Source organism: Buteo buteo, chromosome 2, assembly GCF_964188355.1.
Source record: "Buteo buteo chromosome 2, bButBut1.hap1.1, whole genome shotgun sequence".
In the NCBI taxonomy this organism is placed as follows: Eukaryota; Metazoa; Chordata; class Aves; order Accipitriformes; family Accipitridae; genus Buteo; species Buteo buteo.
Window position 1 is genome coordinate 16,618,888 of NC_134172.1, and position 14,500 is coordinate 16,633,387.

At 38.7% G+C, this 14,500-nt stretch overlaps 1 protein-coding gene across 8 annotated transcripts in view; it reads left to right on the forward strand.

The window, feature by feature from the left end:
* EPC1 (enhancer of polycomb 1) overlaps nucleotides 1-14,500 on the forward strand; it is a 71,304-nt gene that overhangs the window by 35,496 nt on the left and 21,308 nt on the right. For all 8 annotated transcript variants that reach the window (XR_012652962.1, XR_012652963.1, XR_012652964.1 and 5 more), the window contains 3 exons: nucleotides 12,005-12,164; nucleotides 13,932-14,077; nucleotides 14,163-14,369. Coding sequence is in view for 5 of the 8 variants with exons in the window: in XM_075046254.1 (XP_074902355.1) it covers nucleotides 12,005-12,164; nucleotides 13,932-14,077; nucleotides 14,163-14,369 (513 nt within the window). In the remaining 3 variants the exon portion in view is untranslated. The remainder of the gene's footprint in view (nucleotides 1-12,004; nucleotides 12,165-13,931; nucleotides 14,078-14,162; nucleotides 14,370-14,500) is intronic.

Here is a 14,500-nt window from a genome sequence, read left to right on the forward strand (position 1 = left end):
AGACTACTAAACACAAAGACTAAAATAAATGTGGCTTGCATTCCAGCTTCTGGTACACTGTGGCTCAGGGAGAGAACAGCTGTGGAAGTATGGCTGTGGTTTTTGTGCTGTACTTACTGTCTTCGGCAGGGATGCCCATGAGTTCCTTTTTGAAATGGTGTTAGGCAAAGTGGCATTGATAAAATCCATGCTTGTCTTGCAGTTAGTTTCCAAAAATGTTTCTGTGTTCTTTGTAGAGCTTGGTTAATAGTAATGCCAAGTGTTCAGGTTAGCCCAGTCTACCAGTTTGGGCATTTGTTTCTTAAAGTCCTTGTGTAGTTGCACAATTTGGTGTTTAGAGATCTGACCTTCAAGCTCCAGGTAATGATAAGTTTTAGTATTACTGCAAGTTTCTGAGGGGAAAAATAGTAGCTCTAGTTACTGTTTTTGAGATCTGTTTTTAATGCTTTTTAACAAAAGAAACCAAATCCTGTTCTTAATTAGTCTTGTTTTTTCTTCAGAATCTTTGAGCACGTGTAGATCTGGGAAGCTGTTGATCTCCGCAGTTTGTGGAGTCTGGCCTGTAGAAGGGAATGTTTTTAAGCCTTCAGTAGACTAATACTAAGGAGATGGAGGCACTTCTCAGACTGTATGTTACGGCTTTATTGCCTTGCCTGGTGTTTTTCTCTTCCTTGCCTGTCTTGATTATGTATTGCTGCTGAGTTGATTAATGAATCCAGATATGCCTGATCTGCAAAGGAGAAGAGGTTAGTATAATGATCACTTGAAAACCTGGTCTGAGGCACAACTCCTGTGGAAGGAGTGGTAAATGTATTTTTTTCCATAGTTGACAGAAAACGTTGAGAGAAATGTAGTACAAAATTTCACCCAACTCAGTTGACTTCTTTTGAAGTCCTGTTATCTATGTAAATGTAGATTTATAACTTACACAGCACTGAGTGAAGTTAAAGGTTATGGTGTTCTACTATGATACATAACTGGAATAGTTGAGGCACCTTGTCTGTGTTGGAACACACAACCCTGTGTGCATCTGCACATTAGCGTTGTTGAGTAGAGCAGTGAGACGGAGTAGAGACTTGTTTGCTGCGAAGTTGGGCTACCATGTCACTGTTCAAATGATGCTGCTTTTTTTATCAGTGCTCAGTACTGTTAACAGTAGTATCAATCCCTGTAACTAATCAAAATGCTGGAATCCACATGTACAGCTTTTGCCATCCAAAATTACTTGAGTTGTTATGCAGTATTGCTGACACACAGTAAAGTTTAAGCAAGCAGCAAGACACTGCTATGTCTATCTTTTAACTTGGGAACTTGATGCAATTTTGTTATGAGTCAACCGATGAAATGATCTTTAAGTTCTGCTTCTGTTTTCCCTATACAAGGGGAAAATAATTTTGCTATAAAGATTTATTCACGCTCTCATAAATGGCTTTACAGCTGAAACTTCTGATAAGGGCTAAATTCTAAGGGCTGTTCTCATTCTGCTGTAGACTATATCCTGAAAGCTGTATTCTTGTAAACTGCGTCAAATCTTAGTTCATTTTGTGTTACAGTCTGATTTCAGCGTGGAAGTCATGCCCTGATCAACTTAAGTAATATGTTAAAAGCGTCTTAATGTGTTCTTTAGAATCCTTTATTTAGGGGGAATGTATTTAGTTATTAAACTATATTCTGTTTAATATAGATCACTGAAATAGTTTTGATGCATTACAGTCTTACAAATTACAACTATACAGCTGGAACAGCAGGCTGTGTAAGGAAGGGGGACTTTGACACATTTGCAGTTAAGTCTGGAATCTTGTGAAATGTGTCTGTGTGGCAGTCACGTGAGATGGGTTGAGCTGTTTTAACTGTGTTGGTATTGAAAAAAGGCAATTCCACTGTTTCCCTAGAGCATGCCATGGTCTTTACATTACCTGTTAATGAAGTGATTTAGCTCACAGCTGAAGACTTGCCTAAGAATAACTCCCCTCCCCTCCATGTGTAACAGGGCTGCATAGGCTGAGGAGTTCCATTAGAGCTAAAGTAATTACAGAGGAAAAGGTGGGGCATTTTTATGGCCGTTACCAATGCTGAGGAGATGGGATAGCTCATTCTGTTAGTACTTAGCTGTTAGCAATTCCTAAACAAAATATTTCAAACCAAGTCCTGTGGCTCTGAATGCATGTAGTGTGGTGGCAGTTCGGCAAGCAGCCAAGTCACTTCAGTCTTTTTAGGTAGTCTGAACAGGACCTGTGCCTGGGAAGACTGAGGTGTTAAATTCCGTTTGTGAACTATACTGTGCAATTAAAGTATGTGTTAAATACTAGAGTTTTCCTGCTTCCCAGGGTTCCCTAGGTTGTATATGTTATCCTCTCTGGCATGTCTTAAACAAATCTCATTCATTTTTTCATCTCTGCCTGTCTGTTTTCCACAGTAATTTAAAATATGAAACTAATTTCTTTTCAGTCTTCTGGTAACAGGACAGAAAATCACTCTCCATTTCTTCTACCGTTGTCATGATCTCTAGTACTAATCTTGTTGGACTTCTGGGCCAAATGCCCTGAGTGTCCTTCACCTCCCTACCACAATTCATTGAGCAGGCATAGCAAGTAAAAATTTCCCAGAAGTTGTAAGTAATTTGCTGCTGGGAGTCCACAAATGCAGAAGCAAGATTATTCCAAGAAGAGGGCAGGCTCCTTGCATACTCATGGAAGTGTCTGATTTGAACATGGGGAAAACAGTTGACTACAATGCTCAAGACAGTGTGGCTGACCTAATTTCTAACTAGTGTTCCAGATAAAAAGACTAATAATTAGCAAGGTTTCTTGATAGTCTGTTAATTACAAAACCACGTATTTTAAAAAGTAAATTAGATCCCATTTTCACTGAGCAGTTGCTATTTAATCCTATGCAGCTATTTTAAGTTGGCATTTGTAGCAGAGATCTAATTATTATTATAATTACAGTGGTATCCTTAATTGACTACTCATGAGACTGACATCAGTTGATTAACAGAAGGGATCTCCATAGTTTTTCCTCCATGTTTGGAATATGAAAGGACAGCTTTAGGCTCTGCTATAATAACAAAAAAACATTTTTCTCTACTGCATAGAATGATTCAGGACTTTGAGAGATCTTGGCAGCTTCAGAAGGGAAGATATGCAGCCATGTGGTTTGGGTGAATCTTCAGGCAGCTTAAGTTGATGTGAGACGGTGTTTACCCTGTGTCCGTATATACTAGTCATAATAGAAAGAAGGCTTACAATTTTTTGTGGGCCAGACTGTGGGGGTGGGAGGGGTGGAATGATCTACTGTCTTCCTCAGGACCCATCGCAGCAGGAGAGCAAGGAATAACATAATGCTGCTTTGTTGACCCACCACTTCTGTCCTGTTTTGATCATGTGTGTTTGTTGTGGCCAATTTAAACTATTACTAACACATTATATGATAATCATATACTTGAAGTCAAGAGGGTAGAAGCTGCATGTATGCTTACCAACATAACTGTTGCCTTGCCATTATCAAAGGTCAGATTTATAAGCTGGTATTCAGGAGTTGGGCTTTGCTTTCTCAGAGTCAAGGATCAGTGAAACTCAGGGACGGATCTTGCGCCAGAATACCTGTTGAAGACTATGGTGCTCTGCAAGGGAGATCAGATTGCCCTATTCAGTATGATGTCAGGCCGGTTTGGAGCTCTTTGCCAGTAGTTGTTTGGAAACAACAGTTGTTGATGCTGTAACAAACTTAGAATCGTAGAATCATTTAGGTTGGAAAAGGCCTTCAAGATCATGAAGTCCAACCATCATCCATGCCCGCTAAACCATGTTCTGGAGTGCCTTGTCTACGTGCTTTTTGAATACCTCCAGGGATGGTGACTCAACCACTTCCCTGGGCAGCCTATTCCAATGTCTGACAACCCTCTCAGTAAAGAAATTTTTCCTAATATCCAACCTAAACCTCCCTTGCTGCAACTTGAGGCCATTTCCTCTTGTCCTATCTTCCAGCCACCTGACAGAAGAGACCAGCAACTTGTCAGAATGTTTTGCTGTTTTGCATGTGGTTTTTGCATGTAGTTATGTGTGACTGGATATGCATGTGAGGTAGTAAACAGAAAAGTGTGTGGTATGTTTCTGTAATAAGTGCTTCTGTAACAAGCTGTGAAACCCGTTGCTCAGAAGAACTGAGCATTTTTGCTTTCAGTCATACTACAAGCCACTAGAGCCACTTGCTGCCCTAAAGATAAGAAAAATGCAAAGGAAATCTGGAGTATCTCTGTACAGTTTACATTAATCTAAGGTGGCTATTATATTCTGGCTGTGCATTCCATACCTTTGCTTGCAGCATTGCTGATGCTTGCCTGTCCCTCGGTGAGCCCTTTCTACTGCATTAGCCGATAACTGCTCCCCCTAGAGAGTCCTACAGAAGCATTTTTCTGATGCCTGAACTGGTTCTAGGATGGGGGAAGAAATAATGTGAGTGACGAATAAGGGGCAGCCTTAAAAAAAAAATAATCTTAAATTTTCTTGCATGTAATTCTCTGAGATCACTCTCTGTGAACCTCCTAATCTTGAATATAGATTATGTCTGATTAGTAAATTGCAGGACAACTAAGATCTGGTAATAGGAGGAGAAGGTGAAGAGAATGAGTCAGTTTGGGTTGTTTTATTCCTTTCTGTCTCCTTTGTGCACAGATTTAGTGGATTGAATCTATGGACAAATTTCCTTTAGAGTAGATTGGTCATCATTCTTCCAAAAGAGGCCACCTTCCCTGATCATGCAGGCTACTGAGATCGTCCTATGGCTGAGAGACAGGATGCATATCCCATAGCTCACTGAGCCAAGGAAGGGGGGAAGTTGGAGAATGATTTGCTTGCAGTAGGTCACAGAAGTGCTTCAGTAGTTCCTACCCATATGTTATGGGATGAGTTAGTCTGAATGGTCAAGGTGTACAGCTGGGTCTCCTAGCAACTTTGTTGTGTTGTCCTCCACTATCCTTCCACCAGTAAACGTTACTTGTTTGAAATAACCTAGGCATAGGAACAGTGTTGTCCCTGTGAATTTAACAGCCAAAAATCTTTACCTTATAGCAGGTTGCTCTTGCACCAGTTCATCATCTCTGGATGACGTAGTTAATGACTTCTGATTTTTCCAGTTCCTAATGTTTTCTTATTTCATCTTAATTAGAGAGTAATGTGTTTGTTTAAGATGAGCTGCAGTTTTGTTGGATTCTTCTTATGTGTTTAGGTTTTTTCTAAGAGTTTTTTGGATCACAAGTTGCTAGAAGGTAAAACATGTCTAGAAAAAGACAGGTCTGTGAGTTTGTATACTTGTATGTCCTTGGTTCTATCTCGACTGATCTGTTTTGTTGTAACTGGTGTGAACCTAATGCTTCTTGACAACAACCTGTTGAAACTAGTATCCTTTTTAGTTCTTGTACCTTAAACATTATAGTGTGAGCTGTGAGATGGTAATGTTGGAAAGCATTTCTGTCAGGCAGTGGATGGATGTGAGAGGATTCTCCCCAGTCATGCTGATGCAGATCAGCAGGTCCATGAAGACCAGTAGATGGGCAGTGGTTTGGTGTGGTTCCCAGTAATGACAAAATCAGTAGTAGTGTCCTTTTATATAGTTTTTGTATTTCTGAGGCAAAGATGTGATTATGATGTGTACAGACTTGAAGTCACTCCTATGTCCTTTTTATGAGTACCAATATTTTAAAAAACTCTTTCCACTTGCTGTGTGTGGCTTCCTCCACCACCACATCTTTTGCTTCCCCCAACAAAGAGAGTATTCCCTTCCTTAGGGTGGACTTTGAGAATTTGGAAACTTTCTGCTTTGCTCTATGCACTGGGCTTCAGAGTTGGCTATTTTGGTCATTGGTCATTGCCATAAGCAAACGTGCCTTAAATTATTACTTCTTTCCAGAGCTCTGGAATAATTTGGAGAAACTATTTGAAAAAACATGCAGTCAAATCACAAAACAGTGGATTGTTCCCTTCATTCTTAAGAAGCACTCATTGCTACTGCAGTAACACTTTTGTCCAATTGACTTATTTTAAAATGATAATATGCATTCTGTCCCTTTGCTTTGTTCAATTGTTAATGACGGGGTTATATCACTTAGTCTTTTAATGCCTTGTGTGTCTCCAAGGTGTGTTGCAGACTAAATATTTCATCAAAGAAATCTTTGTGCTCTGTCAGTGCAGTTTTCTTTGAGGAACTGTAACTAACTTGGAATCCAACAGTCACATTTCCAAAAACTTACCAAGTATTACCAAAATGTGAAAGAAGGGTAAATACTGCTTGCTTTCAGTTGCTGCATTTCTGCTTGTTTTTGCTTGCAGGCAAGAGTGCCTACTTGTAGTCAGGTTGAACCACAATTATAGTATCCTTTCTTTTGTGTTCTAATTATTGTAATTCAGCTTTTTTTTAAGGTAGTGTGCTAGAAATGCAACAAGTATGCAAGTACTAAACTTGTTTTGAAGAATGTCATGGTTTAACCCCAGCCAGCAACTAAACACCATGCAGCTGCTCACTCACTTCCCCTCCAACCCAGTGGGATGGGGGAGAAAATTGGGAAAAGAAGTAAAACTCATGGGTTGAGATAAGAACAGTTTAATAAAACAGAAAAGAAGGAACTAATAATAACACTAATAAAATGACAATAGTAATAATGAAAGGATTGGAATATACAAATGATGCACAGTGTAATTGCTCACCACCTGCTGACTGATGCCCAATTAGTCCCTGAGCTGTGATTCCCCCCACTCCCCAGTTTATATACTGGGCGTGATGTCCCATGGTATGGAATACCCCTTTGGCCAGTTTGGGTCAGCTGCCCTGGCTGTGTCCTGTGCCAACTTCTTATGCCCCTCCAGCCTTCTTGCTGGCTGGGCATGAGAAGCTGAAAAATCCTTGATTTAGTATAAACACTACTTAGCAACAACTGAAAACATCAGTGTTATCAACATTCTTCTCATACCTGACTCAGAAACATCGCACTATACCAGCTACTATGAAGACAGTTAACTCTATCCCAGCTGAAACTGGAACAAAGAATTACACCCATGTCCTTGCATTATCATTTGAGAGAGGTCCTGTTGCCCTCTGAAGCAGAACTGAACAAAAGTTCCAATTCCTTCAGGCTGCAGTGAGAGCTGCTCTGCTGTGTTCCTGCATTCCCTAGTGCCTTTGTTACTGCCAGCTTGCTTTAGATTATCACTCTTTGATGTTTTGGAACATGCATGGCAATACTGGTACAATAAGTGGATACAAGGGACAAACTTGGTATATCAAAATTAATAGAAAGGAAGACTACAGATTAAAGAATGGTGTCAATATATAATTTTGCTTAGGAAATTTCCTAAGTACATCATGCCTTGTTACATTGTGGGTAGTCAGAAGAAGGGCGGCTGTTTTGATGGGCTTTTCCTGTAGACTAATGAGAGAAAAACTTCTAAAGGAGGAGAGTGGTTGTTGAGTTTTTGTTTGTTTAAACAACTAGTAGGGTAATCTGAATAGTGTTGGAATTCTAACTGTTTGAATACTTTTCTGGACAGGAATATAGTGGGATGAAAAGGTGCAGTTTCATGTTACTGGCTGGATGTTGCAAAAAGTGATGAAGCTGCTCTTTTCCTCAGGTACCCCTCTGTCTCTGGGCTGAGTGCTCCTACTGCATCACTTTGACTCTGCAATTGTCTAACCATGTGATGAGCCAGTGTAGGAAGCTAACCTGATGAAAAATTAACTTGCGGGGGGAAGAACAAGCAGATTTTTAGGTTCTACATGAAATCTTGGAATAGCTTTAAATGCAAATTTGGATGAGCATTAGTACAAGGTAGAGGGAATGAAGTTTGGGGAACAGTACCATCATTCTTAAAAGTACTGGCTCAAATTAGCATCACAGCACAAGCAACTCCCAGCGTTGTATTTCTGATAGCTTTTTATGTCAGGCAGAGAAAGCAACTGAACAGGGAAACTTTTCTGGATATAAACCTAACTAATAGTTTGAAAACAGTTAAATATAAAAGTGGAAGGCAGTTTCAGTGAGAATAAACTGCCTTCAGTAAGTACAAGTTGTGAAACAGGGTATGTATGAAAGATCCAGCCAAAGCAAATTGAGAGAGAGGGAAGAAACTGCAAAGTCTCCTGTGTTCTTCAGTAGTTTGGACTGAGTTTTTGTAAGTTTCAATAAGAAGGATACCTTAATACAGAAATATGAATGCACTGAAAGTGGAAACTGATGAATAGGAACAAAGAACATGTGAACAATTAATATTTACATGAAAGGTTTACCTCAAAAGGAGGAACAAGGTGAGATCCATCTAGCAATAATGTGCAGAATAAGAGAATATTTTGTAAAGATTGTAGTAAGAGGAAACCTTGATTGTATTTGATACTGAGATAGTTGAAATGTTTATCTGCCATAGCTTTTCATAAGTCTTAATCTTTTTTTTTTCCCCCTTGGTATTAATTTTAAAAAGGTGTTTTTTAATTTAGTAATGGAGCTAAGCCAGTTTACTGGCTAGTTGCTAGCTACTGAAGGGAATAATCTTTCTCCCTTCCTCCCTTTCCCCACTGCCTCCCCTCCCCCTCATTCGCACCTGCCCTGGCAGTTCAGGGAGCTAATTTGTCAGAAGACTAATTGTTACTAATTACTTTCAGGGGAAATAACAGGAGAGACATGGCTTTCTGTGGATTTGGTTCCCTAAGCTGTTGTCATAGGTTCAGTCTGGCATAAAGCAGTGGTAATATGGAGAATGACAGCAAGGGGCACAAGACTGCACCTTGTGGTGGTAGCTGTTAGATGAGTTTCCTTCTAACATGACAAATTACAGCCTTTGAGCTTGATTAACCCACCTAAAATTCATGCTAGGAATTTAAAGAAACAGTCTGAAATAATTTCACAGCTGTTTGAGAACTTCTGAGGGGCAGATGATGTTCCAGAGGAGAAGGGGAAGAGGCACTGCAACCGTGCTACTTAAAAAAAGACCCCACAACATAAAATCCACAAAAAAACCTCAAACAAAAAATCCCAAACCAAAACCCCATAACAAACAGCCTGTTGAAAAGGTGGGAGCTAGAGGGTTACAAACAAGCTATCTTAACAGCAGTTCCTGGAGGAATATGGATAATGTAAATTATTTGGTCCCACTAATCACCTGGAAGATACTAATCTCTTAGTGAACAACTAATAGGAGTTTTTCAAGAACAAACCCTGGTTAATCCAGTCTAACTCCTTCCTGTGGCAGGGCAAGGGGCCTAGTGGATAGTTGCATCTTGACTTTTAAAAAAGACTTTTTTGATACTGTTCTGTTATGCAATGAATGGAAACAGTATTGTAGAAACCGTTGTAAAGTGGAAATATATCCAATTGGAAAACTGTATCTGGAAATGGATGACCAGTCAAAGTGAAAAGGTTTGTTAAATTTCTGAAGAGGTCTGTCTTTAAATGCCTGTTGGTATTTTCAGGAGTGATTTGGACTACAGCATCTACATATTAAATCAAGATAACATGAAGTGCAGCCAGTATGTTTGATTAGGATTTGGAATTCAAAATCATTCTGGCAAACTGAGGAAACCATTTTAAAATGGAAAGCTGTGATTTCAGATGAATGAGGTGTTGCATTTGGGTGGGAGTAATCAGCTGTGCAATCACAGTGGAGAATGACTGCAAAATAGAAACTGTAAGCTGTAGTAGGTTAGTTAACTGTAGAAATTTAATGTGCTTTCATGTTAAAAATGAGTGCTTCCAGAGTTACAAATTGCACCTGATTATGTTCAGGAGAGAGAGAGGTGCTGAGCCACTGGCTGAGATGTTGAAGTTGGGGTCAAAGTTGCTGTTCCTGATTTCTGTCCAAATAAGTGAGAACTTGGTGCATGGGAGTGTAAAGGGGAGGTTGCCTTGTCTGTTTATTTTCATTTATTGAGTGGAGTGTCTCTTGTGGTGAATTGAAACAGGTATGAACAGATTAGTTTACCTGTTTCAGTGGAGGAACTTTTATCTGGTTGCTTTCATAATATGTGGGTCTGCTAATGCTCTCTGCTCAAGTATTTTTGTAATGGGGATGAAAATTGGGCAAAACTATGATTTGTCTTTCTGTTTCAAGAGTATAGTCAAGATTTCTTTGAATACTTGTTACTGAAACCTGTTAGGAAATTAGTATAGACTACTGGTACTAACTAGGATTGCCCATTTCCGTATCAGAGATGGATTAGAGAAAGTAAAATCTTAATTTAGAGTCTAACCCCCTTTTCTTCCCTGAAATGAAGGAATTATTTGTGTTTAAAAACACAAATTGGAATAAATGGACCAGGAATCCTTCATATGATTATAAAAACAGTAAGCCTTTGCTGTTACTCAAAAACCATTGACTATTACTGTGTATTTGACAAAGAATCCTACTGTACTGTATGGAAATAAAGCTTAATTCCCTGTTCTGCAACAGTTGTAGCTGTTGGGACAAAATCCTGAAGAATTATGACTGTTTACACAAATTTGAGGTGTCTGGCAGCAGTGCTTCACTAAAAGGTAGGAAAGAGATTATTTTGTACCATACCCAAGAAAATTTCAGCTGCCACATCTCCTAGGTGACATACATGTCTGCACTTAAAAATCCTAGAAGATCAAAATCAGTCTAGTGAGTTTTACTCACAACTGTATGGTATGTCGTATTCTCACGATTAATCTCTTTTCATGAAGAAACTTTGTAATGGGACAGATGTGAAAGATCTCTGCAGCTTGTTTGAAGGTAAAGGTAGGCTAAAATCCTCGTGAGTCCTTGCAGCAGAATTATACCTTGGAACAGGTTCTAGTTTGAGGCTGTACTAACTGCAGTTTACAATAAATCCTATTTTAGAATTTTCTTGAATATTTTTTTATTTAACTTTAGACAGAATATATTAATTGCCTTTATTGTACTGAAGAGGGAGTAAATTGAAGTCAGACAAAGATGTATTAAGATCATGTGGATGAACACTGATGTGTTTCTACTTCAATATTAAAACCAATTATCCCTGCTACCCTTGTGCTGCAGTTCCTGTTTTGAGTATTTCAGTAACCTGGTTTATAGCATCTCACTAATAGCTGTATCGGCAGAACTGATGCGTCACTGGTTTACTGAGCACCTAGGAAGGAACAGTATAGAAACTTAAGAAACCAGCTTTGGGTACTAGGGAGAAAAATACCATGTTGCATTGTCAGTAAACCATTTTTATATATGCACACGTATTGCTGTGTGGGGTTTTGTTGGTAACTCTGTGAACTCTGCTGATACTACTTACTGTCTTGGCAGCACCACAGGAAGAATGGAGTGCATTTGAATAGTAGCACTAGAAATTACTAGAATTTGTAATGTTACTAATCTGTTACTTGGGTTGTAGTAACAGATAGAAATGTAACTTACTTTTGAGCTTGAAAAACAGTTGCAGATTTCTTAAATTAATTATTCTCACCCTTGTGGCTTAGAGCTTAATAATAAAGTTTATTTGACAGATTAGGAGTGGAAAAAGGAGGATAGTGGAAAGCATTGCAATAAATGAGAATGTCTTTAGGAATCATCATCTGTCTGGGTAAAAATAGTTGTTTCTCTTCTTAATAGATGATGGCAGGCCTCCTTTCTGGTTTTCTGACATCACTGGCAATAAATGGTCATAGCAAATACAGAATAATACCAGAGTGAATATCTGTCTTCAGCTACTTATAATCTGTATGTCTAATCAATCTTAAGTGTCTCTCCAGAAGTACATAAAGATAGATTTATGTAGCTTGGGTGCCAAGAACATGCAACTTGACTCGCTAAGTTTAGTAACCGAGATGTGTGTTTGTGTAAGAGGGAGAGCTCCACCTACTGGAAAAACCTTCAGGTTTATGGAATGCATTTTGAGTCAAGGGTGCATTATCCATTTCTTAGGTCTGGTCTCAGTGATTTGGAATGCGAACGTTTGCAAAGAAACGGACTTCCTTCAACTTTAAAAAGTCTGAGCTCTGAAAGATTTTCATCTTGACTTTTTTTGTTTATAGGAACATCATCTTCAGCGGGCTATCTCAGCACAACAAGTATATGGAGAGAAGAGGGATAACATGGTTATACCGGTTCCAGAAGCAGAAAGTAATATTGCATACTATGAATCAATATATCCTGGAGAATTTAAAATGCCAAAGCAGCTGATTCACATACAGCGTAAGTAAAGTAACTCATTCATTGAAGTCTACACTGAGAACTTTGGTTTGCTAGTAGTTCAGGAGAGTACTCTTAAATGTCTGTTGAGCTCACATTAGGACTGACTTCTGAGAATTAATTTTTTTCAGACGTGTAAAGGAATACACACTTCTTACTGAAGAGGTATATTTAGTTCTTGATCAAGAATTAGATAGCTGTCTTTCTTGAGTCTTTGTCTATATGTTAATACTTTAAATTTAGCAGTCTCAAAGGCCTGTTTCTGCTCTCTATAACACTCTGTAGTTACAGGTTGCGGGGAAATTTAAGTTCATTAGCAAAGGCAGACACAAATTACTTGAAGAGGAGAATATATAATACATAGTTAAGAAACAGAGTGCCTGTCCCCTGAAGCTTAATCAGGTTAAAACAACAGTAGAGTGGGTTGGGAAACCAAGCAGAAATGGTAGTAGTAGTAGTATTTGCCTATGCCTGGATGGAAGTATTCTACATCTAAAAGTAGGTGGGTTTTGATATCACTGATGACTTGCAAATGTGTTGGGATTTTGGTTTTGTTGGAAGATAGCAGCTACCCTGTATGGATGTGACCCTTGATACGAGCACCATGTTACTTCAGCTAACTTTTGAAAACGTTATAAAAAATGTAATCTGTTGCAGAGTTCTGTTGCATGGTGTAATTAGAGTTCTAAAAGTAGTGTCTGTGCTATGTAAATGGATCTCATGCCTAATTAACTTTGGTTAAATGTTAGACTTCTATATCAGTCTGAGCTTCAGTGATGGCTTAAAGTATTAGAATCATAGAATAGTTTAGGTTGGAAGGGACCTTTTTGGTTCAATCCCCCCTGCAACGAGCAGGGACAACTTCCACTAGATCAGGTGGAAGATCAGGTAGATCAGAGCATGCTCCTCTGCTCCTAAGCAAATGAAGAGATTAATACTAGCAGTCTTCCATGCTGATATTAAGGTCACACTTTTTCATTCTTCTTTTCCTTATCTAGTTGTTTAACAGCTGAAATGGTGATTTTCAGCTGCATTGTATTCTACCTATTTATTTATTAAAAGCAAGTGATGCTTTTCACAACATGTTTCCAAGTGTGTAGTTGGAGAGGAATTCGTATCTCTTATGAACTAAAACAACTTGCATGAGGCATGAGAACTAGGGAGTTCTTGTTTTGAATGCAGAATGCTGCATTTTCATAGGATATTGTGGAAAACAGAACAGTTCTTTGTGTTCTGCAAAAGATTACTTGTGTTTGAAGATGCCTTGCTACATAGGGTAGACCATGCTGGGCTAGTTTAGCTTGACTCGTCTACATCACAATATCATTGATGAGAATATGTGTAAGGTCACTGTAATACAGTCTGCATATACTTTTGTAGAAGTACCTTTGAAGTGTGTTTGGGCTGAAGTCTTAACTGTTGATAATACAATACATAAAACTGCAGAATACTAGACAGCATTGAAAATTTTGACCAGTCTAAAAAATTCTTACTGAAAGCAATGAAGTAGAAAGCTGCTAGCTGGTTTGACCACTAGTAAGCTTTCACTGGTTCACAAAAGCATAGTCAGATAGATACCAACTTTCATTCCTGATTTTTTAATGGTGTAATTTTTTTCAATTAAAAAGTAGCTAACTTTGAAGTAGCATTACTACAACATTCAAACATATAATTTTGGTTTTGTCTTCAGAAGAACCTGGTGTGTACTTCAGATGCTGCTTTTGGAACAAAACATCTCTGTAGTAAAACTAACTTTCACTGTATCATTAGCTTTTAGTTTGGATGCTGAGCAGCCGGATTATGACTTGGATTCGGAAGACGAGATCTTTGTGAATAAGTTGAAGAAAAGAATGGACATCTCTCCTTTGCAATTTGAGGAGATGATAGACAGACTAGAAAAGGGCAGCGGGCAGCAGGTACAACGGTACTTTGAATAAAGAATTTGAAATACGCACTCTATATATTGCTATATGAAAGTGACGTGCTGGGTTTTGCATTTAGCCAGTCAGCCTGCAAGAGGCCAAGCTGTTGCTGAAGGAAGATGATGAATTGATCAGAGAAGTGTATGAGTACTGGATTAAAAAGCGGAAAAACTGTCGAGGTCCCTCTCTTATCCCAGCAGTGAAACAAGAGAAGCGAGATGGTTCCAGCACAAATGACCCTTATGTTGCTTTTAGAAGACGAACTGAAAAGATGCAGACACGAAAAGTAAGTAGATCAATACCCCCCTCTGCTTTTTTTCTCTTCCTTCTCCCCCTTTCAAAAAGTAGTTTACATAAAGAAACAATTCAGCTATGTAGTATAAAACAATAGAAGTTGGGTGTGTTTTGGTTTAATTT